This window comes from Megalobrama amblycephala, linkage group LG19 (genome assembly GCF_018812025.1).
Source record: "Megalobrama amblycephala isolate DHTTF-2021 linkage group LG19, ASM1881202v1, whole genome shotgun sequence".
NCBI classification, from domain to species: Eukaryota; Metazoa; Chordata; class Actinopteri; order Cypriniformes; family Xenocyprididae; genus Megalobrama; species Megalobrama amblycephala.
Genome location: NC_063062.1, coordinates 9,543,625 through 9,571,589, shown reverse-complemented (window position 1 = coordinate 9,571,589; position 27,965 = coordinate 9,543,625). Strand labels below are relative to the sequence as shown.

The 27,965-nt window shown below is 36.7% G+C and overlaps 1 protein-coding gene across 1 annotated transcript; it reads left to right on the top strand.

Annotated features, from left to right (window-relative positions):
* The first annotated feature begins 87 nt into the window (after nucleotides 1-87).
* Nucleotides 88-27,965, top strand: polr3b (polymerase (RNA) III (DNA directed) polypeptide B). Its single transcript, XM_048168151.1, is given in 30 exon segments — nucleotides 88-302; nucleotides 392-424; nucleotides 746-802; nucleotides 992-1,056; nucleotides 1,666-1,741; nucleotides 1,879-1,979; nucleotides 2,070-2,161; nucleotides 2,304-2,421; nucleotides 2,601-2,709; nucleotides 3,661-3,783; nucleotides 7,262-7,378; nucleotides 7,531-7,663; nucleotides 10,214-10,377; nucleotides 11,058-11,258; nucleotides 11,424-11,586; nucleotides 12,284-12,396; nucleotides 12,398-12,438; nucleotides 12,603-12,677; nucleotides 12,798-12,896; nucleotides 13,969-14,096; nucleotides 15,774-15,983; nucleotides 16,182-16,340; nucleotides 16,430-16,547; nucleotides 16,671-16,813; nucleotides 23,191-23,294; nucleotides 25,860-26,026; nucleotides 26,951-27,064; nucleotides 27,185-27,358; nucleotides 27,495-27,562; nucleotides 27,565-27,965. Coding segments are annotated over 30 exon segments (3,390 nt in total). The 5' UTR covers nucleotides 88-236; the 3' UTR covers nucleotides 27,624-27,965.

The window sequence follows — 27,965 nt, the reverse complement described above, 5'->3', positions numbered from 1 at the left end:
ATGGTACTATCAGACTTGAAATCTTAATGTTGAAAAATGTTTGGACATGGGTCGGAATACATATTATGTGCACGTGTGTTTCTCCCCGGTCTGATTTTCATGTTACACCTCACACTTTCACGTGTAGCGCAAACTTCCGTTCACAGTGTTTTTGCAGAGTGACTGCGGCATGTATGATGGTTTCCCAACTTATATTATATTAACCGAGTTCATTGCCATCTAATCTAACAGCAGAAATGCTGCAAGAGGAGTTTGGGGAGATGACTCCCCAGCAGCTCGCTGCTCCCGTCCATACTGTGGAGGTGAGTGAATAAGTGCTATATCAAAAATAGCAAACGTTATGAATGAGAGGCATTGCAAGGTAATTCATCTGTCCTCTTCTATACTGCAGGAAAAGTGGAAGCTGCTTCCAGCCTTTTTGAAGGTAAAATCAAGTTGTCCGCGCTTAAACACGACACCCATCATGATTCATTAAACAGAAACATGATCTGACAGCAGCATATGGCTAGACATGGCGTGTGTCAAGCAGTATCAGCAGCACTGAGATGTGCTGTAGTATTTTAAATAATAAATAGTTTAAAACTATGACCTCATATTAATTAAGAGACTATACAATTTGGAACACACCACAGGAAATATTTAAGTGTAACTGAAACAACAACTTGTTTGATTGTAAAAAACAAAACAAAAAACAGCCTCTAATGTCATTCATGTAATTTTTTTAATTTTTTTTTTTTTTTTTTAGGTTAAGGGCTTAGTAAAGCAGCACATTGATTCCTTCAATTACTTCATCAATGTGGAGGTTTGTTGACTTTCTTTTAAGGATTGTACCAGTGTTCTGCTCATATTTTGTAAATGTAATACATTTATTATCAGTTGTGGTTTCCATGACATCCGATTATGATATTGGTTACTTTTTGTCCCAGCGAACTAACTTGATATAGCCATAAAGCTGAAGTGGCATAAACCTAATATCTACTTATCCCTCCAGATAAAAAAGATCATGAAGGCGAACGAGAAGATCACGAGTGATGCTGACCCAATGTGGTATCTGAAGTGAGGATATTATTCAGTTAGACTTGTGTTTGACATTATTGCACTTTTTTTTTTTTTTTTAACACAAGTCACCTTTTATTAGTGCTATTTTAATATTTATTTATATACTATTATAGTACTTTTATTTTCTATTTTATATATTTTGTTTTCTATATTTTATATAGTTTTTTTATAAAGCCTGTCGATTATTGATTAATTGCCTAATTATAAAAATTTTCACAGTATTAAAGTAAATCATGTGAGGCCTACTTTATCATCAATTTTTATTGTTATATTATATACGATTCCAAGAAAAATATAATGTGTTAGGCTTACACTGTAGATGACATGAAACAAAACAGAATTAAATCGTTAATCGGCAATTATTTGTATGACAGTAAAACATCAGTGCAAAATTCATGATCGTGACATAGCTCTAATAAAGGATTTCAGTTTTAATAATTTTAGTACTTAAACTATTTTTTTATTTGCTAAAGCAACATTTTACATTTATTGTAAGTTTTTCATCTAATATTTATATTCTATTTTAATACCAGCTTTTGAAATAAATGAACAATGAACAATAAATGATTTGTTTTAGTTTTAGTTAACAATCTCATTCGTCTCTAGATATCTCAATATCTACGTTGGCATGCCTGATGTAGAAGAAAGTTTCAATGTAACCAGACCAGTGGCACCACATGAGGTAACATCTTTGTTTACCTGTGATGACCTATAACTATTCTTAATCAAAGCAATCTTAAAAGCTTGAAAAAATTAAATAAGAAAACAAGGTCTAGACCTCAATAATTGCTAATGATGATTCTGCTTTTTGACCACTAGTGTCGTCTGCGAGATATGACATACTCAGCCCCTATCACTGTGGATATAGAGTACACCCGAGGCAGCCAGAGAATCATTCGAAATGCTCTCCCAATTGGAAGGTAACTATATCCTTGCTGAAAGCTTTGCATACACCTCTTAATATGTTTTCTTTTTGATTTCAAATGAGCTTCTGCTTTTTTTTTTAACAGGATGCCAATAATGTTGCGAAGCTCCAACTGTGTCTTGACAGGAAAGACCCCAATGGAGTTCTCTAAGCTCAATGAATGTCCCCTGGATCCAGGTAGATTATCCTTGATATCATCAGTGATATTTCATTGCTTGTATGCCATGGTATAATGCAGATAATCCTATCTGAAGCTCATATGTCTGGGATCAGGTCAAGACGCATAAGTATGATATTACGGGGATTTGTCTGTGTGCAGGTGGTTATTTTATTGTGAAAGGGCAAGAAAAGGTCATTCTCATTCAGGAACAGTTGTCCAAGAACCGCATCATTGTGGAGCAAGATCGCAAAGGTGCTGTGGGAGCATCGGTCACCAGGTGCTGGAATTTGCTCTTCTGTATAAGAAATGATAATAAACTTGATTTAAAGAGCACCTTTAATTGATATATTTGCTCAAAGTGTTTTACATTCAAATTTTAAGTAGAATTAATGTTAATTTTATCTCTAAATCTCCAGTTGTGTGCTCATATATCTATCTTTTGTCTCTGGTTTGTAGCTCTACACATGAGAAAAAAAGCAGAACCAACATGATTGTGAAACAGGGCCGCTTTTACCTAAAGCACAACACCCTCTCTGAAGATGCACCTATCGCTATCATCTTTAAGGTGACGTTGGTTTAGAGAATGATGGTTTTGTATCTTTGTCTGCTAAGTTGAATTAACTGTATACTATTCGCAGTTCTGATGGTTTAACTCATTTCACTGTGAGGCTGCATTCTCAGTCCAACCAGCAGATGGTGCACTTTGGCAAAGAATACACAGTACAAGTTGGCTGAAAACTAAATACACAAATTGTTTAAAATATAATATCAGTATCAGTAGCGTTCAGATATTTGGGGTAAGTTTACAAGACTGCAGATATGTTTCATAATGTCTTTAGGATGTTGGAAAGAAATCACTATAGATATTATACTTCTACTATATGTTACTTGCCTTTAGGAATAAGTATTTCTGAACAATTGAAATGTGTCAGTGATGATACATTTGACATTCTAAAATGACCAAACCAAGTCTTTCCTGAGGCATTTGTTCTTGTGTTTAGTCTTCCTTTCTATGCATTCTAATGACATTTCTTCTGTTCACCGCCACTATCATCTGACAGTTGAAACAGATATTTAATTAAAGCTCAAATCAGAGAACTGTCTCGTACTATGACGGCTGTTCAACCTAATTCCCTCACCCCAGGCTTTCTCTAAACATATGGGTCTGATTGGTTAGGGACAGGGCGCGGAGTAAATCGGCTGTCGAGCTTGTTTGCTTTGCACTTGTCTGTCCACAGCACATTCCACCAGGATTTCCTTGCAACACAGCAGCCGTGCCAAAGGGTGGAGACCTTTAAGCACTGTGATCCACCCAGTCCTTTTCCCACAGTCCCGTATTAGCATAAATAAATGTCATCGAGGCCTATGGCACCATATTCACCTTTACAGCAGAGCAGAGTCCTCAAGCTCATGTTTATATTTATATATATATACTTTGCTGTAAACATACAGGTGTATACTGTGTGTTTCTTATTTGACCTTAAATAAATACCTTATTCTTTTTGTCATCCATCAGGCCATGGGAGTGGAGAGTGATCAGGAGATAGTTCAGATGATTGGCACGGAGGAACATGTCATGGCTGCATTTGCTCCCAGTTTGGAAGAGTGTCAAAAGGCCCAAATATTCACCCAAACTCAGGTACCTCTGACAAGATCTCTGCCATCATTTAAAGGTGCCTTAGAACTTTTTTTAAAAAGATGTAATATAAGTCTAAGGTGTCCCCTTAATGTGTCTGTGAAGTTTCAGCTCAAAATACCCCATAGATTTTTTTTAATTCATTTTTTTAACTGCCTATTTTGGGGCATAATTAGAAATGAGCCGATTCAGGGTGTGTGGCCCTTTAAATCTGGTGCTCCACGCCCCAAGAGCTCGCTCTTGCCTTAAACAACATAAAAAAAGTTCAAATAGCTAATACAACCCTCAAAATGGATCTTTACAAAGTGTTCGTCATGCAGCATTGTCTATAACGCGTAAGTACAGTGTTTATTTTGATGTTTACATTGATTCTGAATGAGTTTGAGGCTGTGCTCCGTGGCTAACGCCTAATGCTACACTGTTGGAGAGATTTATAAAGAATGAAGTTGTGCTTATGAATTATACAGACTGCAAGTGTTTAAAAATGAAAATAACGACAGTCTTGTCTCCGTGAATACAGTAAGAAACGATGGTAACTTTAACCACATTTAACAGTACATTAGCAACATGCTAACGAAACATTTAGAAAGACAATTTACAAATATCACTAAAAATATCATGTTATCATGAATCATGTCAGTTATTATTGCTCCATCTGCCATTTTTCGCTGTTGTTCTTGCTTGCTTACCTAGTCTGTTGATTCAGCTGTGCACATCTAGACGTTAATACTGGCTGCCCTTGTGTAATGCCTCGATCATGAGCTGGCATATGCAAATATTGGGGGCGTACATATTAATGATCCCGACTGTCGTAACAGTCGGTGTTATGTTGAGATTCACCTGTTCTTCAGAGGTCTTTTAAACAAATGAGATTTATATAAGAAGGAGGAAACAATGGAGTTTGAGACTCACTGTATGTCTTTTCCATGTACTGAACTCTTGTTATTTAACTATGCCGAGGTAAATTCAATTTTTGAATCTAGGGCACCTTTAAAAGAAAGGTTTTCATAGCATTATACATTATATAAAAATGAAGTATTACCGAATACATTTGATTAAAGATTAGACCACTAAATGTTTATAACCTGAAAGCTTTCAACAATCAAGTGTCCAACTTCAGTCATTTTTTGAGGTGTGTTATCAAATGCTGAGGCACAGTTTTCTGAATCTGAGATGTATTATTCATCACAAGACCCAACAATGGGTCAGCAAGAACCATATCTGCATCCTAGCAACCTGTGTCTGAGCGGATGTGAATGCCTGTTTACGTGGTTGTGACAATGTGTGGTCCTCATCAAAGGTCCACTAATGAGCCTACATGTGTGCACCAATTGACCAGAGCAGACCTCAATTAGATAAGATGTGTCAGTAGGACTGAGAATCGGTCAAGAGTTTTTGATAGTTTTATGACCTCTAGGGGCAGCCTTTTTAGATTTAAACATGAATTGGACTTGGATTATTAAAGGATTAGCTCACTTTAAAATGAAAATTACCCCAAGATTTACTCACCTTCAAGCCATCCTAGGTGTATATGACTTTGTTCTTTCTGATGAACACAATCGGAGTTATATTAATAAATATTCTGATGCATCCAAGCTTTATAATGGCACTGAATGGGGCCAACGAGTATAAAGCTCAAGAAAGTGCATCAATCCATTATAAACATACTTCACACGGCTCTGGGGGGTTGATAAAGAAAGTGAAGCGATGCGTTTGTGTAAGAAAAATATCCATATTTAACAAGTTATAAAGTAAAATAGGCTATCTAGCTTCTGGCAGACCGTCTTCCGTATTCAACGTAACTGGCATCGCATCAGTTTTTCGTAATTTGATTACTGAAGGCATAGGATGCAAGCGTAAGCATTTTGAACTGTGAGAAACCTAGATATCTCTGGCGAAAGCCTAGATATTTTACTTTATAACTTGTTAAATATGGACATAAATATGTCATTTTACATTGCATGCAGTTTAGTTATGAAGATAATGCAGCGCAATGACTGACTGTGTAATGAAGCCTGTTAGACTGCAGTTAAAATGCCACTGTATCTATTCTAAGTTTAGTCACAGTTCAATAAAGAGGTTAATGTGTACACAATATTGTATCAGTATTGTCTGTTTTGCTCAATTTTGCCAGTGAAAATAGTTCCAATCAAAGTCACAGCAGGACTGGGGTTTCATTACTGAATGAGTGTGCGGTTTTTAATGAATCAGAATGAGATGAATGAGACGTTGATTCAGTGACTCATTCATAAAGATGATCACTTGCTTCGTTCCTGAATGAATCATTCGTTTGAATGAATTGGTTTAATGAATGACTGAATGACTCAGGCTGCTTTCCTGAGTAGGTACTTATTCTAGAATAAGTAATTACTTCACGACTGCTAAAAAAGAATATTATATACGAATGTGTGTAGTATGAATGTAATCCAGATATACTACATTCATCATGTTGTCGTTATCATATGATTTACCAGCATCAGTTGCGTCGATTCACTGCCATTCACAAATCCTCTCCCACATGGGATTGTAAAGTGTCCATCGTATGCATCACGTATTTAGTTAGATTAAAAATTTGAATTGATTGACAGCCCAAAAAATGAAAAAAAAAAAAAAAAAAAAAAAAAAAAAAAAATATATATATATATATATATATATATATATATATATATATATATATATACGCTGTATATATAATATGTATATTATACACAAACGTTTGAGGTCAGTATTATTTTTTTTTTTCCTAATTTCTTTTATGTAGCAAGGATACGTTAAATTGATAAAAACTGACAATAAATACATGTATAATGTTACAATATTATTGTTTTTACTGTTTTTTGATCAAGTACATGCAGCCTTGGTGAGCATAAGAGGCTTCTTTCAAAAAACTGCCTATAAGACAAAAATAGTCTATATTACAGGATTTTTTTTATTTTTTTTAATGTTTTGACTTAGCAGTGACGTATTATAGCAGCTAATGCATTTCTCGCAAAAAAACTGGAAACATTTTAATTAATTTTATCATAACATTAAGGAAGAGTACTTGTCAATTGCACATCAATCCATGCCTCAAAGTGGGTGGTCTAATGTAGAAGCCTAATCTGTGTGACCTTTGACCTCTGGAGCAGAACAAGTTGCTGGCTCAGGTGTGTGTGTGTGTGTGTGTGTGCGCGCAAGTGTCTCCAGAGAGAGGAGGGGTCCATTTCTCTGATACCCCTTTAGAGAGCCAGTGAACCCTACACCGACTCGGTCACTCCAGATTAAACGGTTTGATTTGATGCATTTAATCTTATTAATTGAGGCTCTAAAACATGCTTTTCATTCTTTATAACTTAATTCTTCATAACATACTTTAAAAAGCAAAGCTGCCATCAAGTCTAAATAAAAGAGAATAGTAATACCAGTGAAAATATTTTTAAAAGAAAATTTTAAATGTTGCATCTTAATTACTTGTCTTTTTGCACTTTTTGTTTCTTTTCAGGCTCTAAAATACATTGGTAATAAGGTGAGGCGTCAGCGCATGTGGGGCGGCCCTAAGAAAACCAAGATGGAAGAAGCCAGAGAGCTGTTGGCCTCTACCATCCTCACCCATGTTCCTGTACGTAAACATAAAGTTCTTGGCCTCCACACATTCAAACAGGCTTCTCATAATCTTCCCCATGCCTTCATTCTTTTAATTGTCTTCATTCTTTGATATGTATAAATAGTTTGTTAGCTGTTTTTTAGACCCGTTATGTGTTTGTCTCGCAGGTAAAGGAGTTTAACTTTCGAGCTAAGTGTATCTACCTCGCTGTGATGGTACGCAGAGTGATTCTCGCTCAAGGGGACAACAAGGTGGACGATCGAGATTACTATGGAAACAAACGTCTTGAGTTGGCTGGTCCAGGTATCTGCTTCTTTAATTACAGGTCTTCTTTAACTTCTGTACATAATCATTCACCAACACGTATATAAGGTCCTCAATTCTACAGCAGCCTTTATACACTACCTTTTGGGCTAATAATTTTTTTGTTTGTTTGTTAAAGAAATTGATATTTTTATTCAGAAAAGATGCATTAAATTAATAAAGTGATCATAAAGACTTTTTCTTTGGCATTGTTGTAAGAAAAAAATATATATTTCAAATAAATTATGTTCTTTTGAACTATTTATCAAAAACTCCTGAAAAAATGTGTCACGGTTTCCACCAAAATATTTAGCAGCACAACTGTTTTCAACGTTGATAATGATAAGAAATATTTCTTGAGCACCAAATCAGCATATTAGAATGATTTCTGAAGGATCATGTGACACTGAAGACTGAAGTAATGGCTGCTGAAAATTCAGCTTTGCCATCACAGGAATAAATTATAATAATAAAATTATAAATTTTAATTTATATTAAAATAAGGGCTGGCAATTTAACACGTTAATTTAATGAATTAGTTATGGGAAAAAATAAAGTGTTAAAATTAACGCATTTAACGCACCCTCCCCGCAGCACAAGTGTAAATGTGATATAATACATTTCTGAATGAATCGCATTTTGAGCGAATCAGTCAGGTGAATCAATGATTCAATTTCCCATTTATAAAGAGAACCATTTACTTCATTCCTGAATGATTCAGCTGTTTGAACGAATCGAATGAATGAATGACTCAGTTACTGCCACCTACTGGCATTTTTAGTTTCATATTTAATTTCTTATCTTTTCATTAAAAAAATTTGACATTTCCATATTAATAAAAAAACCTGTTAAAGGTATAGTGTATCATTTTATCATAATTTACTCACCCTCATGGCCGTTGAAGCCTAAAAGATTGTGTAATAAATTCTCTGTTGAACACAGTAATGACTTTATCTTACTGGGGTATTTTTTTTTTATTTGATGGGATTCATTTGTGATTAATTAGATTAATTAATCGCCATATAGTGTAATTAATTAGATTCCTGATTCCTGAAAAATGTTTGCCGTCCTGCTCAACTTCAGCTGCCCTTGTCCTGACTGATATTTCCAACCGCTTGGTATTCACACAGATGAACGCAAGGCTCATGAAATATTCACTTTAGAAAAAAGAAAGTACCATGTGCAGTGCCACTCTTCATCCATCCATCCATCCATCTCTCTCCTCTATCCATCTCTGTCTGCCTTTTCCATTCACACCCCCTCTAATTCTATTAAGAATGACTGACAGCCCCTCCAAGCTCAGGTCGTTAATTATGATAATGCTTGTGTTTATTTATTTGTTTTTTATCCCGCGTGGCACACAGACAGTATTTGGGAGCTGAACTAAAGATTAGAACGCATAATGTTTGTTCAGTATCTCTTATGAGATTGTCGCTCCTGTACGGCAGATTTCATATTACAACCTGCGTATGGGCACCGTCTCGCTTGTGCGAGCAAACATTTTTTGGACTCTTGTCTAACATAACTGATCTCTCTTTCTCAGTCTTTGCTCTCATTAGACACACTGTTGGCCTCTTATGAAACTGATCAGAAGCCAAAACCAGCAGATACAGGCTTGGCTAGCACCCAATCCCTCACCTTCCCTTTTGTTTCTTCTCTGCTTGTCATTATAATACCGTCATTATTTTCCCAATGCTTTGTTTCATCTGTGCCCCCATTCTTCTGCCTTCCTCTCCATTCCCAGCCGGCCCGCTTTTGTTGTGGGTGAGATATGTGGCAGCAACGCCCGACTGCAGCCCAGCCAAACTCAGGGATTTCTCCTCTTTATTATAATTTAGCCCGGCTATGACAAAAGAATAGCCGCCTTGACTGGAGCGATTGAGCTAATCCACCAGCCCGACTGTGATAATGTAATTACCGCTGTCTTAAGTCCTTTAATTTCCCCCCACCAGCACCGAGGTGGGGTGTGTTTATGTGTGTACGTGCTTGCTTACATTAGTTTGTGGGTGATTTGGAGTTAGTGAGTGACAGGAACCCTTTCAGCGAGCTTTACACGCACATGCCCGCTTTCCAACACCTCCAATCTCCTTTCTCCTCATTTACGATTCCCTGACATTCAACTAATTGGCCTGGCTGGGCCATGGAAGCTTAATTTCTTTATTAATTTTCGGTGAGGATGTTTATTTTCACGTATGCAAATGTGGAGCACAAGGGGAGGGGCTTCTATTGAAGGAAATCTGAAAGGCCGGGTCAAATTTATCAGAGCATGGAAACACCTGTTTATTAAATCTGTGATAAGACCACAGAGAGACGGAGGTTTAGAACGAGATAAAGTTTATAAAAAAGGAAAAGGCACCACTTGCGATTCTAAAGACTGGAGATGAAGTCATCCGTTGCCTGTCCTTCTTTTTTCTGTTGATGTGATAATTTGGAAGGTTGTTAATGACTAGAATACAAATATGTGATGTAGTGTTGTGTTGCATGTAGGTTTTCATTTGTACTCATTTCAGGGAATCAAGTTGTAACGCTTTGTTTCTGCGTTCCTTAAGCTCCTGTCCCTGCTGTTTGAAGATCTGTTCAAGAAGTTTAACTCAGAACTGAAGAAGATCGCCGACCAGATCATCCCCAAGCAGAGAGCAGCTCAGTTTGACGTGGTGAAGCATATGAGACAGGACCAGATCACTAACGGCATGGTTAACGCCATCTCTACTGTGAGTCCAAACAATCAGCGGTCCATCAGAAACCATGAAAAGAGTTTCCATGTTTGTTTCACTATCCATACCACTGTATTTTTTTTTATTTTTTTTATTTTTAAGGTAATGAAAAGCAAATTCAGTCAGTTATGCCTAAACTTTTGAGTGGTTGTGTATGTAATTCAAGATCAGCACAGTTTTATTTTAGTATTATTTATATACGCTTAAGTCTGACGTCACACGGCAGCGCTTCCGGGTCCAAATGCTCCATCTCATACTACAAGAAAACAACAAACGGTGCTAATATACACACACGATGTGGTGTAATACTACCAAAAATTATAATCATAACCTTTATCTCTATACCAAAATCCCATACAGTGATTCATCTTTTATAAATCGTTAAAATATTAATGTCTGTGATGCTGTGAGCATGGAGATGGTTGTGTAGACTGTAAGACTGTAAGTATTTTAAATGTTTAACTTTTTAAATGTTAAATGTTTAATATGAATAAATAGCGCTCATAAACGGCCGTCGAGATGGCATTCTCAAGTGAAACGAGTCGAGGCTTTGACCCAGTTTGTCATTTTATGTGCTTTTGACTTTTTTTTTATTTTATTTTTTTTATCAGTTTTTGGTTTTTTAAAATATTGCTGTGCAGCTTTAATTTTTTTTAATTGTATAATGTGTCTTCCAGGGTAACTGGTCTCTAAAGAGGTTTAAGATGGACAGGCAGGGTGTGACTCAGGTTCTCTCCCGCCTCTCCTACATCTCAGCCTTGGGCATGATGACCAGGATCTCCTCTCAGTTTGAGAAAACCAGGAAGGTTAGCGGTCCCCGCTCCCTCCAGCCCTCTCAGTGGGGCATGCTGTGCCCTTCAGACACACCTGAAGGAGAGGTCAGTGTTCCTCATTTAGAAAAATGGATGTTGAATTGAAATTTTGAATAATTTTTTTTTCAATTTATGCATTCAAATGAATTGCATTGGGAAACCATACTGGTTGACCACTATTGTCTTTATAAAAGTCATTTACATTCTCATGGCTGTGCAATTGTTATCTAGGCTTGTGGTCTGGTGAAGAATCTGGCTTTGATGACCCATATCACCACTGACATGGAGGACGGGCCTATCATCAAGCTGGCATTCAACCTAGGAGTGGAGGATGTCAACCTTCTATGTGGAGAGGAGTTGTCCTACCCCACGGTCTTCCTCGTCTTCCTCAATGGTATCTGCTCACACACAGGCAGAACAAAAGCAAAACAGCATGTTCTTCTCCCTTTTTTTCAAGCACACAGACAGACTACGGGCATTTGAATAATATTCAAATGAACCTCTGCCATTCCACGACTACAAAAGGGTGTGCCATTGATTACCTTTTAATGTCATGTCACAGAAAACTCACCCCACTAATTAATTCATGTATGTTTTTCACAGCGCTGATAAGTTACAAATTATACAGGCCTCTGCATGTAGCTAATTAATTAGCAAACACAGCAGGTGTCAATGCATAAATAAATACAACCCCTCCCAAGTTAATCCACAAACAAACTTGGCCACAAAGTGACTCACACAACATTGAGGCTGTGTATGCATCTGGGTGGCACCATAGTGGGTCTCTCATATTGCTCAAACAAGCCAAAACTTTTTCTTTGAAAGTGCATTAATACTGCTGTCACACATGTACACATGTAAATCTTAATTAGTTTATGGTACACCATATTTTAGTTTTAGCTTTTTGTTTGTGAATACACCCAGGCTCCTAATGAGGCATGAAAGTGTGTGTGTGTGTGTGTGTGTGTGTATATATATATATATATATATATATATATATATATATATATATATATATATATATATATATATATATATATATATATATATATATATATTAGGTTTTTTTTTTTTTTTTTGTCCTTTTCTAGGTAACATTCTTGGAGTGATCAGAGACCATCAGAAGTTAGTCTACACTTTCAGACTAATGCGAAGAGCTGGTTTTATAAATGAGTTTGTGTCCATCTCAACCAACTTGACCGATCCGCTGTGTGTATATTTCTTCTGATGGGGGCCGTTTGTGCAGGTACCACAAAATGTTTTTTTTTTTTATATCCCAAAATTATGCAAATCATTTTTTTTTTCTTATCTGTATGGAATAAAAACCGTTTGAAAACCAGTACCAGATCTTGTTAGTTTCCTTACATCGCACAAAGACATTTGTATTTGCATTCTGTATGCTCCTGGCAGACCCTACATCATTGTGAAGAATGGACAGCCAGCTGTGAAGAACAAACACATTGAGGAACTGTCTCAGGGCTACAGGTGCGTTTGAAGCCGATCAATATTTGAAAGTTACATTTGAATGCAGGGTCCAGTATGCAGATTTGAGACTGTATTATGCATGCCTTTCATTGTGTACTTACCACCCACTTCTTCCTGTAGAACATTTGAGGACTTTCTTCATGAGAGTCTGGTGGAGTATCTGGATGTAAATGAGGAGAATGACTGTAACATTGCTTTATATGAGCACATGATCAGCAAGTGAGTACTTATAAGCTCCACAATTCAGGAGCTTATAAGTATTTGAACCACACCTTAAATGCTTGAAAATGTGACATTCTTTCAAATAAATGTTACCTTGCATTTTGTTATCTGATATAATGTCATTCTGTAGGGAAGCATGATATAGCTGTACCATATTCATAATCTGTCAATATTAGAGAATTTGAAAATATAAAAATTGTATTTTTATATATATATATATATATATATATATATATATATATATATATATATATATATATATATATATATATATATATATATATATCAGTATCAGTCTGTACTGAATATATAATTGGACATGCATTACTTACTTACTGTACATACAAATTCTATAATATTTTAGTTTTTAGCTTTAAAGTCCCCCTGTAGTCAATAATTTTATCCCTTTATCATCTTTAATCACCAAAATGACATATTTAAAAATTTTGGGAAAAAATCTTCATGCCTTAAAATGGCTTGAATGTAACTACACTCATGCCTCATTTAGTATCCGCTGTTCTATAAATATGCAAATTAGGCCACCTCCACTCACACCAGTTCAGAGATCCACTCGTTGACGATCACACATTGACATGATTGGTTACAAGGTAGTTTGTGATGTCAGAAATACCAGTGATTTCAAATCGGTTTTTGTGAAAGTCTTTGGTTCACTGCAGTTTTAAAGAGAAAATACTCAGCAATGGTTTTGACTTATGCAATAGCACATGGTTTGTCTTGAAGCATATTAAAAACACAACATAGACATACAAACAACATTAAAAGCTTGATTTTTCACCACAGGGGAACTTTAATTTACTTAACCATAACATAAATATTGACTTATCAATGATGGCCAGAAATAATATCAATGCATTTCTAACATTATTTTTGGATACTTCTATATCCAGACAGTCCAAATACTGTTTAGAGCCACTATACATGGCATCCATATAGACCCAAATAAAGATTTCATATAAATAAACAATAAAAAAAAGTCAAAGAAACTTTAATTCAAGTGTGTATCAAGCTGCTGAAAATACAAGCTATGCCATTTTTTTTTTTAATTCAGGGACACGACCCATTTGGAGATCGAGCCGTTTACGCTGCTGGGGGTCTGCGCTGGTTTGATTCCTTACCCTCATCATAACCAGTCCCCCAGAAACACCTACCAGTGCGCTATGGGCAAGCAGGCTATGGGTAAGACTACTACAATCTCCAAACATCCTGGAGGACCAGTTGCACTTATAAACGCAGACATCCACACACTCCTATTCAGTCACAGACACACTCACTTTCACACTGGCATTCAAAACCTTTGACGCACACACACCACATTCTGTATGTATGTGGACATCAAACATCGCCTGCTTGCGTAGTCATGCTTTTGTGAGTGTGTGTGTGTGGAGGCCTTTCCCTGCCAGTGTCTCTGAGTGTCATTAGGCATTCATTGTGTCCTGAGCTCAGTGTGCGGAGCAGGGTTAGTGTGCTCAGCTGCGCAAGAGGGAGAGAGAGCACACACACTCCGCTGCCCTGGTTACCAAAACTACTTAAACCTCTCCTGGCCACCACCCCCATTACAAAACCACTGAGACTGCTACTATATTTGGCCCAATATCCTCAGCCTTGTCTTCTTTTTTCTGGACGGACAGCCCCATACATGTGCAAATCCAGTTGTGTGGCCCCAGCCCTATTATCACACACTGTGTGCTTGTACCCTGATTGTGGAGTAATAGCATCTGACAAATGTCAAGGCCTCAAGGGACGGCCGCTATTATACTATAACCAAACCCCCCCACTTCCATCTCCGCCATGCTAAACCTCCACCCCAGAGATTTTAACACTGCCGACACCAGCCTTCACATCAACACCCCTCAGACAGTCAGTTAAATGTGATTAGATGTGCATTAGTTGTTTCATATTGTTTGAATTGGATATTTGAATGGAGTTGCAACAAACCCCTTAAGTTAAGAAAACCCTTAGTAGTAACTGTAAAGGCTTTTCTGGTCATATTTTACAGTAAGGTTGCATATGTTAACAATTGTTAATGCAGTATCCAGGACTAATAAATACTGCAAAAATATTGTTCATTATTTCATGATAGGTCATGAAGTTAAAAATGTATTAGTATATGTACAAGTAAATATTAGTTAATGTAAATAGTATATTATTAATTAAAATTAACCCTGAATTATAAATGTTAAAGTATTGTTCATTGTTAGTACATAGTAATGCGTTATTTAATGTTAAAGGGACAATAACCCACATGTGAAACATTATTTTTTTTTTACCCTCATATTTTTCCAAACCTGAATGATTCTGTTTCTTTTGTGGACATAAAAGAAGATATTTTGAGGAATGATGCAGTTTTTTTTTGTCCATTTAATGGAAGTCACTGGAGTCAAATTTTCATTCTTTCATTCCTCAAAATATCTTCTTTTGTGTTCTGAAAAAAGTCATACAAGTTTGGAACAACATGAGGCTGAGTAAAAGATGACAGAATTTTCATTTTTGAGTGGATTAATCTCTATCTATTCAATTGAACCTTAAGTGTCACCACCTTTTAATAATTTAAGAGGTTTGTTGCAACTCATTCATGATGTTTTTCCTATTTTGAATTTATTAAAATGTGTTTTTCTTGTTCTAAAATGTTGCTACAGTATGTCAAGTAGAGAAATGTTAAAAATACTGCGTAATATAATGTATTATATATGGCATTTATTCGTCAATAAAAAGTGGCAAAAAAGCCCAAAATAAATGATATTATATAAAATATATTACAATATTATCTAATTATTTACTAGACCAGCATTATTATTTTTTTTATCTTGCTTTTGAGGTTTTGCTCAACCTCATTTCCTCTCTGTTTCTGATAAGGTACCATTGGTTATAACCAGAGGAACCGTATAGACACCCTGATGTACCTGCTGGCGTACCCACAGAAGCCCATGGTGAAGACGAAAACCATCGAGCTGATTGACTTTGAGAAGCTGCCTGCAGGCCAGAACGCCACTGTGGCTGTAATGAGCTACAGCGGGTATGATATAGAAGATGCCCTGGTGCTCAATAAAGCATCTCTTGACAGAGGTAAACGTTAAACACTTAAAAATCCCACTCAGTTTTCTTTAAAGAGCCACAACTGTTATTAACTCTTTGAAGTGACTATATTACATTTCTACATGAAATTGAAAAACAAATCTGACACACAAGTGATGTTAGAGATAAAAAATGGCATTGTCTTCTATTTTGTTCATGGTCTTCTGTTGTTCTTCTGTCTTATATTAGGCTTTGGTAGATGTTTGGTATACAAGAATGCTAAGTGCACCTTGAGGCGGTACACTAACCAGACCTTTGATAAGGTGATGGGTCCAATGCTGGATGCCGAAACACGCAAGCCCATTTGGAGACACAGCATCCTAGACGCTGATGGCATCTGCTCGCCTGGTAAGACTCTTAGAAAGAACTACATTTCAGGCAAATAATCTTTAATATTTTGATCTAAGGAGATGTATTGTATGTCACATCTCTTTCAGGTGAGAAGGTCGAGAACAAGCAGGTGCTGGTGAATAAGTCCATGCCCACTGTCACCCAAACTCCACTGGAGGGCAGCGCCCAGCCAGGCCAACCCCAATACAGAGACGTGCCAGTCTCGTAAGAAACAAATTAGAATTCCACTGTGCAGTATTCCTACAGTTTTATTTGAGATGTTACTTTTCTAAAAGCCTAGCAACAAGTTTTTTTGTTTGTTTCTTTTTTACTTTCTTCATTGTTTAGGTACAAAGGATCAACAGACTCCTACATTGAGAAGGTGATGATCTCCTCCAACGCAGAGGACGCCTTCTTGGTCAAGATCCTGCTCAGGCAGACACGTAGACCAGAGATCGGAGATAAGTTCAGCAGTCGACATGGGCAGAAAGGTACGGAAGCATCCTTCATGTCCTTTTCCAGACTGGTATCCTCTCCTCTGCTTTAGTAGATAGTAGCAAATAAAACACAATTTCAGCATTGTGCCAAAATTAAAGGGTTAGTTCACCCAAAAATGAAATTTCTGTCATTAATTACTCTGCCTCATGTCGTTCCAAACCCATAAGACCTTTGTTCATCATCTAGTTCAAATAGTCCATGTAACTACAGTGGTTAAAACTTAATGTTATGAAGCGATGAGAATACTTTTTGTGCGCAAAAATAAGGACTTTTTTAACAATTTCTCCCATGTCAGTCTCCTCTGCCGTTGACGTAGTGTAAATAGTGCAGTGCTTCTGTGTTCTACAGTAGAACGCCGGCTCAGTATTGGCTGACACTGTTCATGTGAGCATCACGACGCATGCGTGAGATGCTGATGCAGGAGCCGACCAATATTGAGCCGGTGTTCTGATATGAGGGGCTTTCGCACCAGAGGAATGTTTTCATAGTTCCTAGAACTATTGGCAGAAGTACCCGGATTTTGCCGTGTTCACGCCGCAGGAACTAGGAATGATTTTAGTTCTAGGAGCTCCTTTTGGAGGAACTAAATTAGCTCCTACTTCAGAGTAGGGTCTAAACCAGCACTATAGGAACTTCAGTGACGTAAGTGTACCGTTGATTGGCCGAAGGCATGTGAAACACCAGCACCCTCCATTTTTAAAAAAGCTGTGTGTACTAGGGATGGGCATTTTTCCAAAATATTTTATTCGAATATTTGGGCTCGTAAAAAAACGAATATTCGAATATTCGTTTATTTAAATGAGGTTAAACGAGAAAGACGTTATTGTTTTATATTCATCAATATTTTGTAACCATTTCTGAACAAGCTTACAATTAGGCAATATACACAACACGCTTACATTTTATCTTAAGGTTTTCTTTTAGTTCAAAGCATTAAACAATATGTGTAAACAGAACAAAAGCATTTAATCTCAAGCAGCGTGAGCGGGAAAAATACTAGACAGCGCCAGTTATTGTACAAACAAAACATACATAATACACTCGAGTCAGTATATGGTTATCGTGTTTATATTGTTTCACATGTTCATGTTGAGAGAAACAATAATATCTACTTGCTAGGGTGAGAAAACGTGCTGACAGACGTTGCAGAGACACAAAGATAATAATAGCCTATATAACTGTGTGCTAAGCTAAGTTTCTAACAGCAGCACTTTGTTTTCTGTTCGTAAATATGTCTCCCTCCACGAAACTTAAAGGAAACATATGTCTCAAAATCATTTTGTTATCAGATAAGTTATCATCTTGGCTCACTAGGGGATAACTTACAGTTGCGCTTACCTGTCGTGGATGCAGTGATGGACAGCTGTCTTTCCTCACTCGACGGGTATTTAGATTTCATGTGCTTTCTCATTATGGTGTTGATATTATGATAACTCAGTTTCATTAATTAATTTGATCAAAAGTAATTCCATTTTGTAAGATCATTTTCATCTAAGTAATTCCAAACTTTGCGAGGCAGACGACAACATTATGTGACGATTAAATAAAATAAAGTTGTTAAACACGCTCCACAGCGCCACCTGGTGCATTTAGTTATAACTGCGAGTTTTAGTGCTTAGGATTTATCATGGATTCACTGCATTTACGGCCAGCAAAGGAACATAGTAAAATTCGAATAGTATTTTTATTTTTCGAATATTATTACAGAACGAATATTCGACTATTTGTGCACATCCCTAGTGTGTACACAGTTTATAGTCTATATATTTACTCCACAAACTAACTCTACGAACATGGAAAACAATGATAGAGGGACCTCTCAAGTTATGGAGAAAATCCAGTGAAACTTGATTATGTATTTCTGCTCAGCTAGTGACATTGGACATCAACCACACGACAAACGCTAATATTTTTTCATATACTGTCTTTCTTTGTATAACTGTTCTATCTAATAACATATTAGACAGGCTGTTAAACAAATCATAAACTAATGAAGACGGAGAATGTGAGCGCTGTGTGCTCAGGCTCTGGCGTTCTAAGCGCTGTCAAAATAAAAGTCACAACAACAAGCGAAGCTTACGTCACTTCATAGTTCCTACTAGCAGTGCGAATGCAACCAGAAAAACAGCCCTAGGTGAACTATTAGTTCCTGGGGAACCACCCTGGTGGCTGGTTCCTAGAACTAAGTTCCTAGAACTACCTGGTGTGAAAGCCCCTATAGAACCCGGAAGCACTGCACTGTGCTTACTACGTCAACAGCATGGGAGAACGACAGGGAAGAGAAGAAATGTTTGAATTCATTAGTCATGAAGTCAAAATTACAACATTAAGGTTGAACCTCTGTAGTCTAGTCACATGGACTATTTTAATGATGTCTTTACTACCTTTCTGGGCCTTGAAAGTGGTAATTGTGTTGCAGTCTATCAAAGGTCAGAAAGCTCACAGATTTCATCAAAAATATCTTAATTTGTGTTTTGAAGATGAACGAAGGTCTTACGGGTTTGGAACAACATGAGGGTGAGTAATTAATGACAGAAATTTCATTTTCGGGTGAACTTGGCCTTGAAGACAATGAATCCACCTTAATAACAATTGGGAAGAGATGTTACTAAACTTGTTTTTTGATGTCAGCTTTATTTTAAATGCCCAAACTATATCGTCTCAGCTGGCCCCCCATCCTCTTCAACTTTTTTTCCCGCTGCCCGTTTTTCAATTAATTAGCTTTTTGTCCGATGCCAGACTATGCAAATTTATTACAGCAGCGGCGCAGTCCTGGGAAAGTGTTTACAGCCCCCATTGTTTTTGAGCACCTCCGCTGAGAGAGCTGGTCAGTATGATGTTTTAATCAGAGCGTTAACTGGCGCCATGCATAATTCACTCATTTCATTAGCGGAGGTCGTCCACTGGCACTCATCACGGGACGTGACAGTGAGGAGGGGTCAGGGAGGGGTTAGCCGCAAACCGCCTGAGATGCTATTTACTGCTCTTTTTAAAAGAGCTTTTGGTATTTAAAGGAGCAGGCAAGTGTCGGTGGACCAGGATAACACAGGGCAGCTAATTGTTGTTGTGAAGGATAGTGCCGTTCTCTTGAATGTCTTTTGTGCGTTTAGAGGCGGGCTTTTATTGAACGGTCCCACTTGGAGAAGTTGAGCTGTGTTTTCCAGAGGTGTGTAACTGCGCTGCCAACCGCACAATAATGTTAAGCAGAAATTAATTTACTTTTCTATATTGCTTCGCAGTGTTCGTTGTGCTTTAATTAATTTGTTGCCTATGAATGCACTAAACGGGCACTTTAGGTGCTTTTTGTCGTAAAATTCATTCGAGAGAACGCAGTACTTCAAAGAAAGAGATTTGGCTACCTTTTGGGCCGAAAGAAAGCCCATTAAAGACGTCCCACCGTGGTTTGGAGCCATTGGCTTTCAGCAAGTTTCACAGTTTTGTCTTACTTATTTTAAACCCCTCCTTCGTTCTGCGCCCCCATTCTGACTAGCCTTAACCACCCTCATAAGATCCGGTCACCGGAGAACGATAGGTTAATTATTTACCGGTGACCCAAACACACACCGAAGCGCGCACGCACACACATATACGGACACACACACTCTGATACTCACACAGCTGTCTTGGCAGGGTCCATTGTGCGAGCCGCCACAGAGGGGCTGTATAGCCAGTGATGGAGGGCCATGGACTCTTACTGCTGTCCTGCTTTTCTTTGCTGATTTCATGCCTCTTTTATCATTCACTCTCACACAAAACAAACAACACAGAGGATGTGAGCTATGGGAACCGCTCTCACTTACCTCTCTGCTTCTGTCTTGCTCTTGCTCACTTTCTCTCGTCTTCCCCTAGGAAATCCTTCTGCCTACTAGGACTGCTACTAATGACATTTTGATCAGTGATTTATTTCAGTTAACAATTATTTCCTGTACTTAAAATGCTATTTGACTACTATTCTCTAAAATTGTGCAAAAAAGATTAAAACAAACACTACTGTATAAAAGTTTGGGGATAGGAAGATTTTTTTCAGCAAGGATGCATTAAATTGATCAAAAGTGACAGACATTTCTAATGTTACAAAAGATTTCTATTTCAAAGAAATGCTGTTCTTTTGAACTCTATTCATTGAAAAATTACGGTTTCTACAAAAATATTAAGTAGCACAACTGTTTTCAATGTTGATAAGAGAAGAAATACTTCTTAAGCAGCAAATCAGCATATTAGAATGATTTCTGAAGGATCATGTGACACTGAAGACTGGAGTAATGATGCTGAAAATTCAGCTTTGCATCACAGGAATAAATTACAATTTAAAATGCATTCAAATAGAAAACCGATATTTTAAGTTGTAATAATATTTCACTATATTACTGTTTTTACTGTGTTTTTGACAAAATAAATGCAGCCTTGGTAGGCATAAATATTTATAAGCTATAGTAATGTAATATAATATAATATAATAAAGTCCAAACTTTTGAATAGTAGCGTACAATGTACAATTTGGCCTCCAATTAAGAGCTATTTTAAACTTTTTTTCCCCTGTAAATAATTGGAGAAAGGGCTTTTTTTTATTATTATTGACCAAAAAAAAAAAAAAAAACATTTACTGCTGTAAAGTGACCACTGCCAGATGTTCCCTGACTAATTGATAATGAAATTCATTGTTTAATATTTTCATTTTCATTGATTTTTGCTGATTCATTGTTGCAGTGCATTATTTTGGTCTTACATTAAACATTTAAAGGTGCCCTAGAATTAAAAATTGAATTTATATTGGCATAGTTAAATAACAAGAGTTCAGTACATGAAAAAGACATACAGTGAGTTTCAAACTCCATTGTTTCCTCCTCCTTATATAAATCTCATTTGTTTAAAAGACCTCCGGAAAACAGGCGAATCTCAACATAACACCGACTGTTACGTAACAGTCGGGGTGTACGCCCCAATATTTGCATATGCCAGCCCATGATTGAGGCATTACACAAGGGCAGAACGTCTGGATGTGCACTGCTGAATAATCAGACTAGGTAAGCAAGCAAGGAAAACAGCGAAAAATGGCAGATGGAGCGATAATAACTGACATGATCCATGATATCATGATATTTTTAGTTATATTTGTGAATTGTCTTTCTAAATGTTTCGTTAGCATGTTGCTAATGTACTGTTAAATGTGGTTAAAGTTACCATCATTTCTTACTGTATTCACGGAGACAAGAGCCGTCGTTATTTTCATTTTTAAACACTTGCAGTCAGTATAATTCATAAACACAACTTCATTCTTTATAAATCTCTCCAACAGTGTGTAATGTTAGCTTTAGCCACGGAGCATAGCCTCAAACTCATTCAGAATCAAATGTAATACATCCAAATAAATACTATACTTAGATGATCCGACGCATGCATTCAGTATGCATGACGAACACTTTGTAAAGATCCATTTTGAGGGTTATATTAGCTGTGTAAACTTTGTTTATGCTGTGATAGAGTCGAGAGCTCAGGAAGGGGCGGAGAACGCGATTTAAAGGGGCCGCAACCTGAAATCGGCTCGTTTCTAATTATGCCCCAAAATAGGCAGTTAAAAAAATTAATAAAAAAAATCTATGGGGTATTTTGAGCTGAAACTTCAGACACATTCAGGGGACACCTTAGACTTATATTACATCTTTTAAAAAAAAGTTCTAGGGCACCTTTAACCAAAATATTATTGAGTAATCTATTTAAATCTGTGCAAAATCATATCATTTAACTATTTCCAGTATGAAAAAACTGATGTATGAATATGGTATAGCAATATATATTATATATTTTTAAGATATATATTTTTGACTACTAAATTTCTCAAGAGCCCAGATCTTTTTCTTTTGCATATGAATGTATTGCTCTCCTCAGTTGAACCTAGTTTTGTGCGCTCTATGGCAAAGGGGAAACTATGGGTGTATAATCCCCTTCGCACTGTCCAGCTAAGCACCTCTCCTCACTTCCTGCCCCTGTTCTTCTCTCTTTTATCACTTGCAAATGGCCCAATAATGTGTTTGCTCTGGCTGCGGGAAGAGTAAGAGCTCTTCTGCAAACATTTACACTCTCACTGACTGCTTTGGACCACTTTCACTCCGTCCTGCAGTCTGAATTTCCAATGGTTCCACTTCAGTAGACCTGAATACGTCCGCTTTATAGGCCGTTGGACTAGACGAGTTACACAAACCTCACACTTTCTCATGTGACTTAAATCACTCAAAAATCAATTAAGTTTTATGGGAAAGGTCTGCTCTAACAGGGTGGAGTTAACATTTCTTGCAGCCAGTTTGAATCTTTAATTCTAACTTTAATAATTACATGTATCTGTAAATAATATTGGCCGTTGTCTCTGTAACAGGTGTGTGTGGACTGATCGTTCCTCAAGAGGACATGCCCTTCTGTGACTCGGGAATCTGTCCTGATATCATCATGAACCCTCATGGTTATCCCTCCAGAATGACTGTACGTTCTTTCACATTTCAGATTATGACATTTATCTTTTAATGAGTTTACTTGTTCCAAATACTTCATAAACTTTTAATAATGCTTTATTTTGATGAGGTTTAAACATTCTACTAACTATAAGTAACTTTGCAACTACATGTCAACTAACTCTCATTAGACTATTTGTAGACTGTCTGCTTAATATCTGCTAACACTTTGTTGATGGTCCCTCAACAGACATTCTAACTTTGGAACTACATGTCAACTTATTCTACTAACCTGAACCCTAACACCTAACAGTATGCTAACAGTATACCAATAATAATCTACTAATACTCTAAGACTTAGTTGGCATGTGGTTGCAGTTACTTATAGCTAGTAGATTGTCTAAAGTGGGCCATCAAAATAGTGTAACCAAACTTTTTACTCTTAAAGGGTTTTACATAGAACATTTTAAAAATCAGTTATGCAAGATGGTATTTTTTATGCATTAATATTGATGCAATTTATTACTGGATTCAGATATTTTTATATAATGACTACTAAACTGTATAACTGATTGGTGTCCCAGGGAACTGATCAAAATCAATATTTCAAGTCCATTTATGTGATCAACTGACTATTTTGCAATAAATGCATATTCCTTTTAATAGCTGAGATTTTTAAATGTAATACTTTTTTTATTGCTCAGATTTTTTTTTTAAAGGTGCCATTGAACGTTTTTTTACAAGATGTAATATAAGTCTAAGGTGTCCCCTGAATGTGTCTGTGAAGTTTCAGCTCAAAATACCCCATAGATTTTTTTTTAAATAATTTTTTTAACCGCCTATTTTGGGGCATCATTAAATATGCACCGATTCATGCTGCCGCCCCTTTAAATCGTGCGCTCTCCGCCCCCCCAGAGCTCTCGACTCTTATCGTTGCATAAACAAAGTTCACACAGCTAATATAACCCTCAAAATGGATCTTTACAAAGTGTTCGTCATGGAGCATGTCTAATCGCGCAAGTATGGTATTTATTTGGATGTTTACATTTCATTCTGAATGAGTTTGATAGTGCTCCGTGGCTAATGCTACACTGTTGGAGAGATTTATAAAGAATGAAGTTGTGTTTATGCATTATACAGACTGCAAGTGTTTAAAAATGAAAATAGTGACGGCTCTTGTCTCCGTGAATACAGTAAGAAACGATGGTAACTTTGACAACATTTAACAGTACATTAGCAACATGCTAACGAAATATTTAGACAATTTACAAATGTCACTAAAAATATCATGTTATCATGGATCATGTCAGTTATTATCGCTCCATCTGCCATTTTTCGCTATTGTCCTTACTTGCTTACCTAGTCTGATGATTCAGCTGTGCACAGATCCAGACGTTAATACTGGCTGCCCTTGTGTAACGCATTGATCATGGGCTGGCATATGCAAATATTGGGGGCGTACACCCCGACTGTTACGTAACAGTCGGTGTTATGTTGAGATTTGCCTGTTCTTCGGAGGTCTTTTAAACAAATGAGATTTATATAAGAAGGAGGAAACAATGATGACTCACTGTATGTCATTTCCATGTACTGAATGTTATTCAACTATGCCGAGGTAAATTAAATTTTCAATTCGATGGCACCTTTAAAGTACATTACCATTCAAAAGTTTGGAGTTGGTAAGATTTTTTTTTTTAAATAGATTTGAGTCTCTTATGCTCACCAAGGCTGTGTTCTTTTATTATTAAAAAAAAACAACTAATATCATGAAATATTATTAAAATATTTTATACAGTATGTTGTAAAAATAACTCTTTTCTATTTTAATTATTTTAAAACATAATGTATTCCTGTGATGGCAAAGCGGAATTTTCAGCATCATTACTCCAGTCTTCAGTGTCACATGATTCTTCAGAAATCATTCTAATATGCTGATTTGGTGCTTCAAAAATATTATCAATGTTAAAAATTAATATGCTGCTTAATATTTATGAAAACTGATGTTTTCAGGATGAATATATAGTTCAAAAGAACAGCATTTATTTAAAATAGACATGTTTTATAACATTATAAATATCTTTCCTGCCACTTTTGATGCATCTTTGCTGAATAAAAGTATATATTTCTTCTTTTAATTAAAGAAATATTACTGATTAAACTTTTGAACAGTAGTGTATTTCTGGAACAGAACTGTTCCAGTTTACCTAAGATTGTCAAAGGTTTTGTCTTGTTGTCATATACAATGCAGTTTTCAGAGAGATTAATTCCCCCACTGTTTCTAATTTTAAACACAGTGTTTGGGTGCACACAGCAGGCGTCATATAGGAAATTGTTTGAGCCAAGTAAAAGATTCCTCTCAGTGACAGAGAGGGGTCAAAGATCTTCCGGCTCTTTCTGTGCGTGACCTCAGTAAAGGCTACTGTCGTGCAGCGGTGCGTGACCTCAACATGATGTCATACTCGCATTCACCAGCTGCAGTGTCAGGAAAGGGAAAACTGGGGCATCTACACTGTCCTACAGAGAATCTACACTGCTGCATTAAAGAAATGTGTTTAGCTTCCCCTGATGATTAGTTGCCTGTTTTGTTCTGTGTCAGGTTGGGAAGCTGATTGAGCTGTTGGCTGGGAAAGCCGGGGTGCTGGATGGCCGTTTTCACTATGGCACTGCTTTCGGGGGTAGTAAAGTGAAGGACGTTTGTGAGGATCTGATCCGCTATGGATACAATTACCAGGGCAAGGATTATGTCACCTCAGGCATCACAGGGTAAAAATTTTAGCATCACTCTTCAGTTATATAATACACAGTTTAAAGCTTCATTTAAAGGGTTAGTTCACCCAAAAATGAAAATTCTGTCATTAATTACTCACCCTCATGTTGTTCCACACCTGTAAGACCTTCTTTCACCTTCAGAACACAAATTAAGATATTTTTGATGAAATCCGTGAGCTATCTGGCCTCTGATAGTCTTAAAATAGTCCATGTGACTACAGTGGTTCAACCTTAATTTTATGTGACGAGAATACTTTTGTGCCCAATTTCTTCTCTTCCATGTCGGTCTCCTACGCAGTTGACGTAGTAAACACAGTGCAGCGAGCCGCCGTTCTGACGTAGAACAGGAAGCGCTGTACTGTTTACTACATGATAGGAGACTGACATAGAAGAGAAGAAATTGTTGAATAAAGTCATTTTTTTGTTTTTCACACAAAAAGTATTACATTAAGGTTGAACCGCTGTAATCACATGGACTATTTAACAATGTCTTTACTACCTTTCTGGGCCTTGAAAGTGGTAATTGTGTTGCAGACTATCAGAGGCCAGAAAGCTCATGGATTTCATCAAAAATATCTTAATTTGTGTTCCAAAGATGAATGAAGGTCTTGCGGGTTTGTTACAACATGATGATTTAATGACATAATTTTCATTTTTGGGTGAACTAATCCTTTAATATTGATTTCAGTAATTGTGAAATTGTGAATTTCACTGATAATGATATGTACCTTGAATGCACTGCAAGTCACTTTGGATAAAAGCATGTGCCAAATGCATAAATGTAAATCCATGTATATGTTTGTTATATTTGAATATCTGTTTATTGCAAAAATCAAAAGAGCCACCAGGATGTTTTCACAATGGCACTTTACTGTAGCCTAATTAACTAATCAGTTATTAATTATTATTTGCTCTTAGGGAACCTCTGGAAGCATACATCTACTTCGGTCCAGTCTATTATCAGAAACTGAAGCACATGGTGCTGGATAAAATGCATGCCAGAGCACGTGGTCCGAGAGCGGTACTTACTAGGTAAGAAAAGGCGAAAATGTGTGTTTTCTAAATTTGACTTGTAATGTCTGCTCAGTAAGATAATTGTATTATTCTGGATTTGATGTAATTTAATGTAAAGTAATGGTTATTTAAATGCAGGCAGCCCACTGAGGGTCGTTCCAGGGATGGTGGTCTCCGTCTGGGAGAGATGGAAAGAGACTGTCTCATTGGTTACGGAGCCAGCATGCTGCTGCTTGAGCGGCTGATGATCTCCAGTGATGCTTTTGAGGTGGACGTGTGTGGGCAGTGTGGCTTGCTGGGATATTCAGGATGGTCAGTAAAATTGTGCAAAATAAATAGGGCGATAACTATTTCTGTTAAAATATTATTCAATTATTAAAAATAATTAAATAATAGTGTAATTCATCAAAGGGATTAATTAGTGAGAATTGTCTGTCTGTTATGGCAGGTGTCATTACTGCAAGTCTTCGTGTCATGTGTCATCTCTACGAATTCCATATGCCTGCAAACTGCTCTTCAAGAATTGCAGTCCATGAACATCATCCCTCGCCTCAAACTGGCTCGCTACAATGAGTGAAGGAGCGATTACAGCACAGAGGTGCGATACAGTATTATTAACGACTGCATAAAACAATGTTCAAGCCATTGAAAGATCATTTCATTTTTGTTAAACATCTTATATCTTATCAGTAAGATATGTTTATATATAAAAAGAAGTGCCTGCTTGAATTGTTTTTTTTTTTGTATGTTTTTTTTTTTTTTTTCAACTTGTTGGGAATTCATTGATAATTGGCATTTCTTTTAATTTATGTATGTTTGCTGTCCTAAATATGTAGATTTATTTGTTTCAGTTTACCTTCAGAATAATAAGGTTTGTCTTACAATAAACTAATAAATTGTAAATGTAAATTATGAAAAA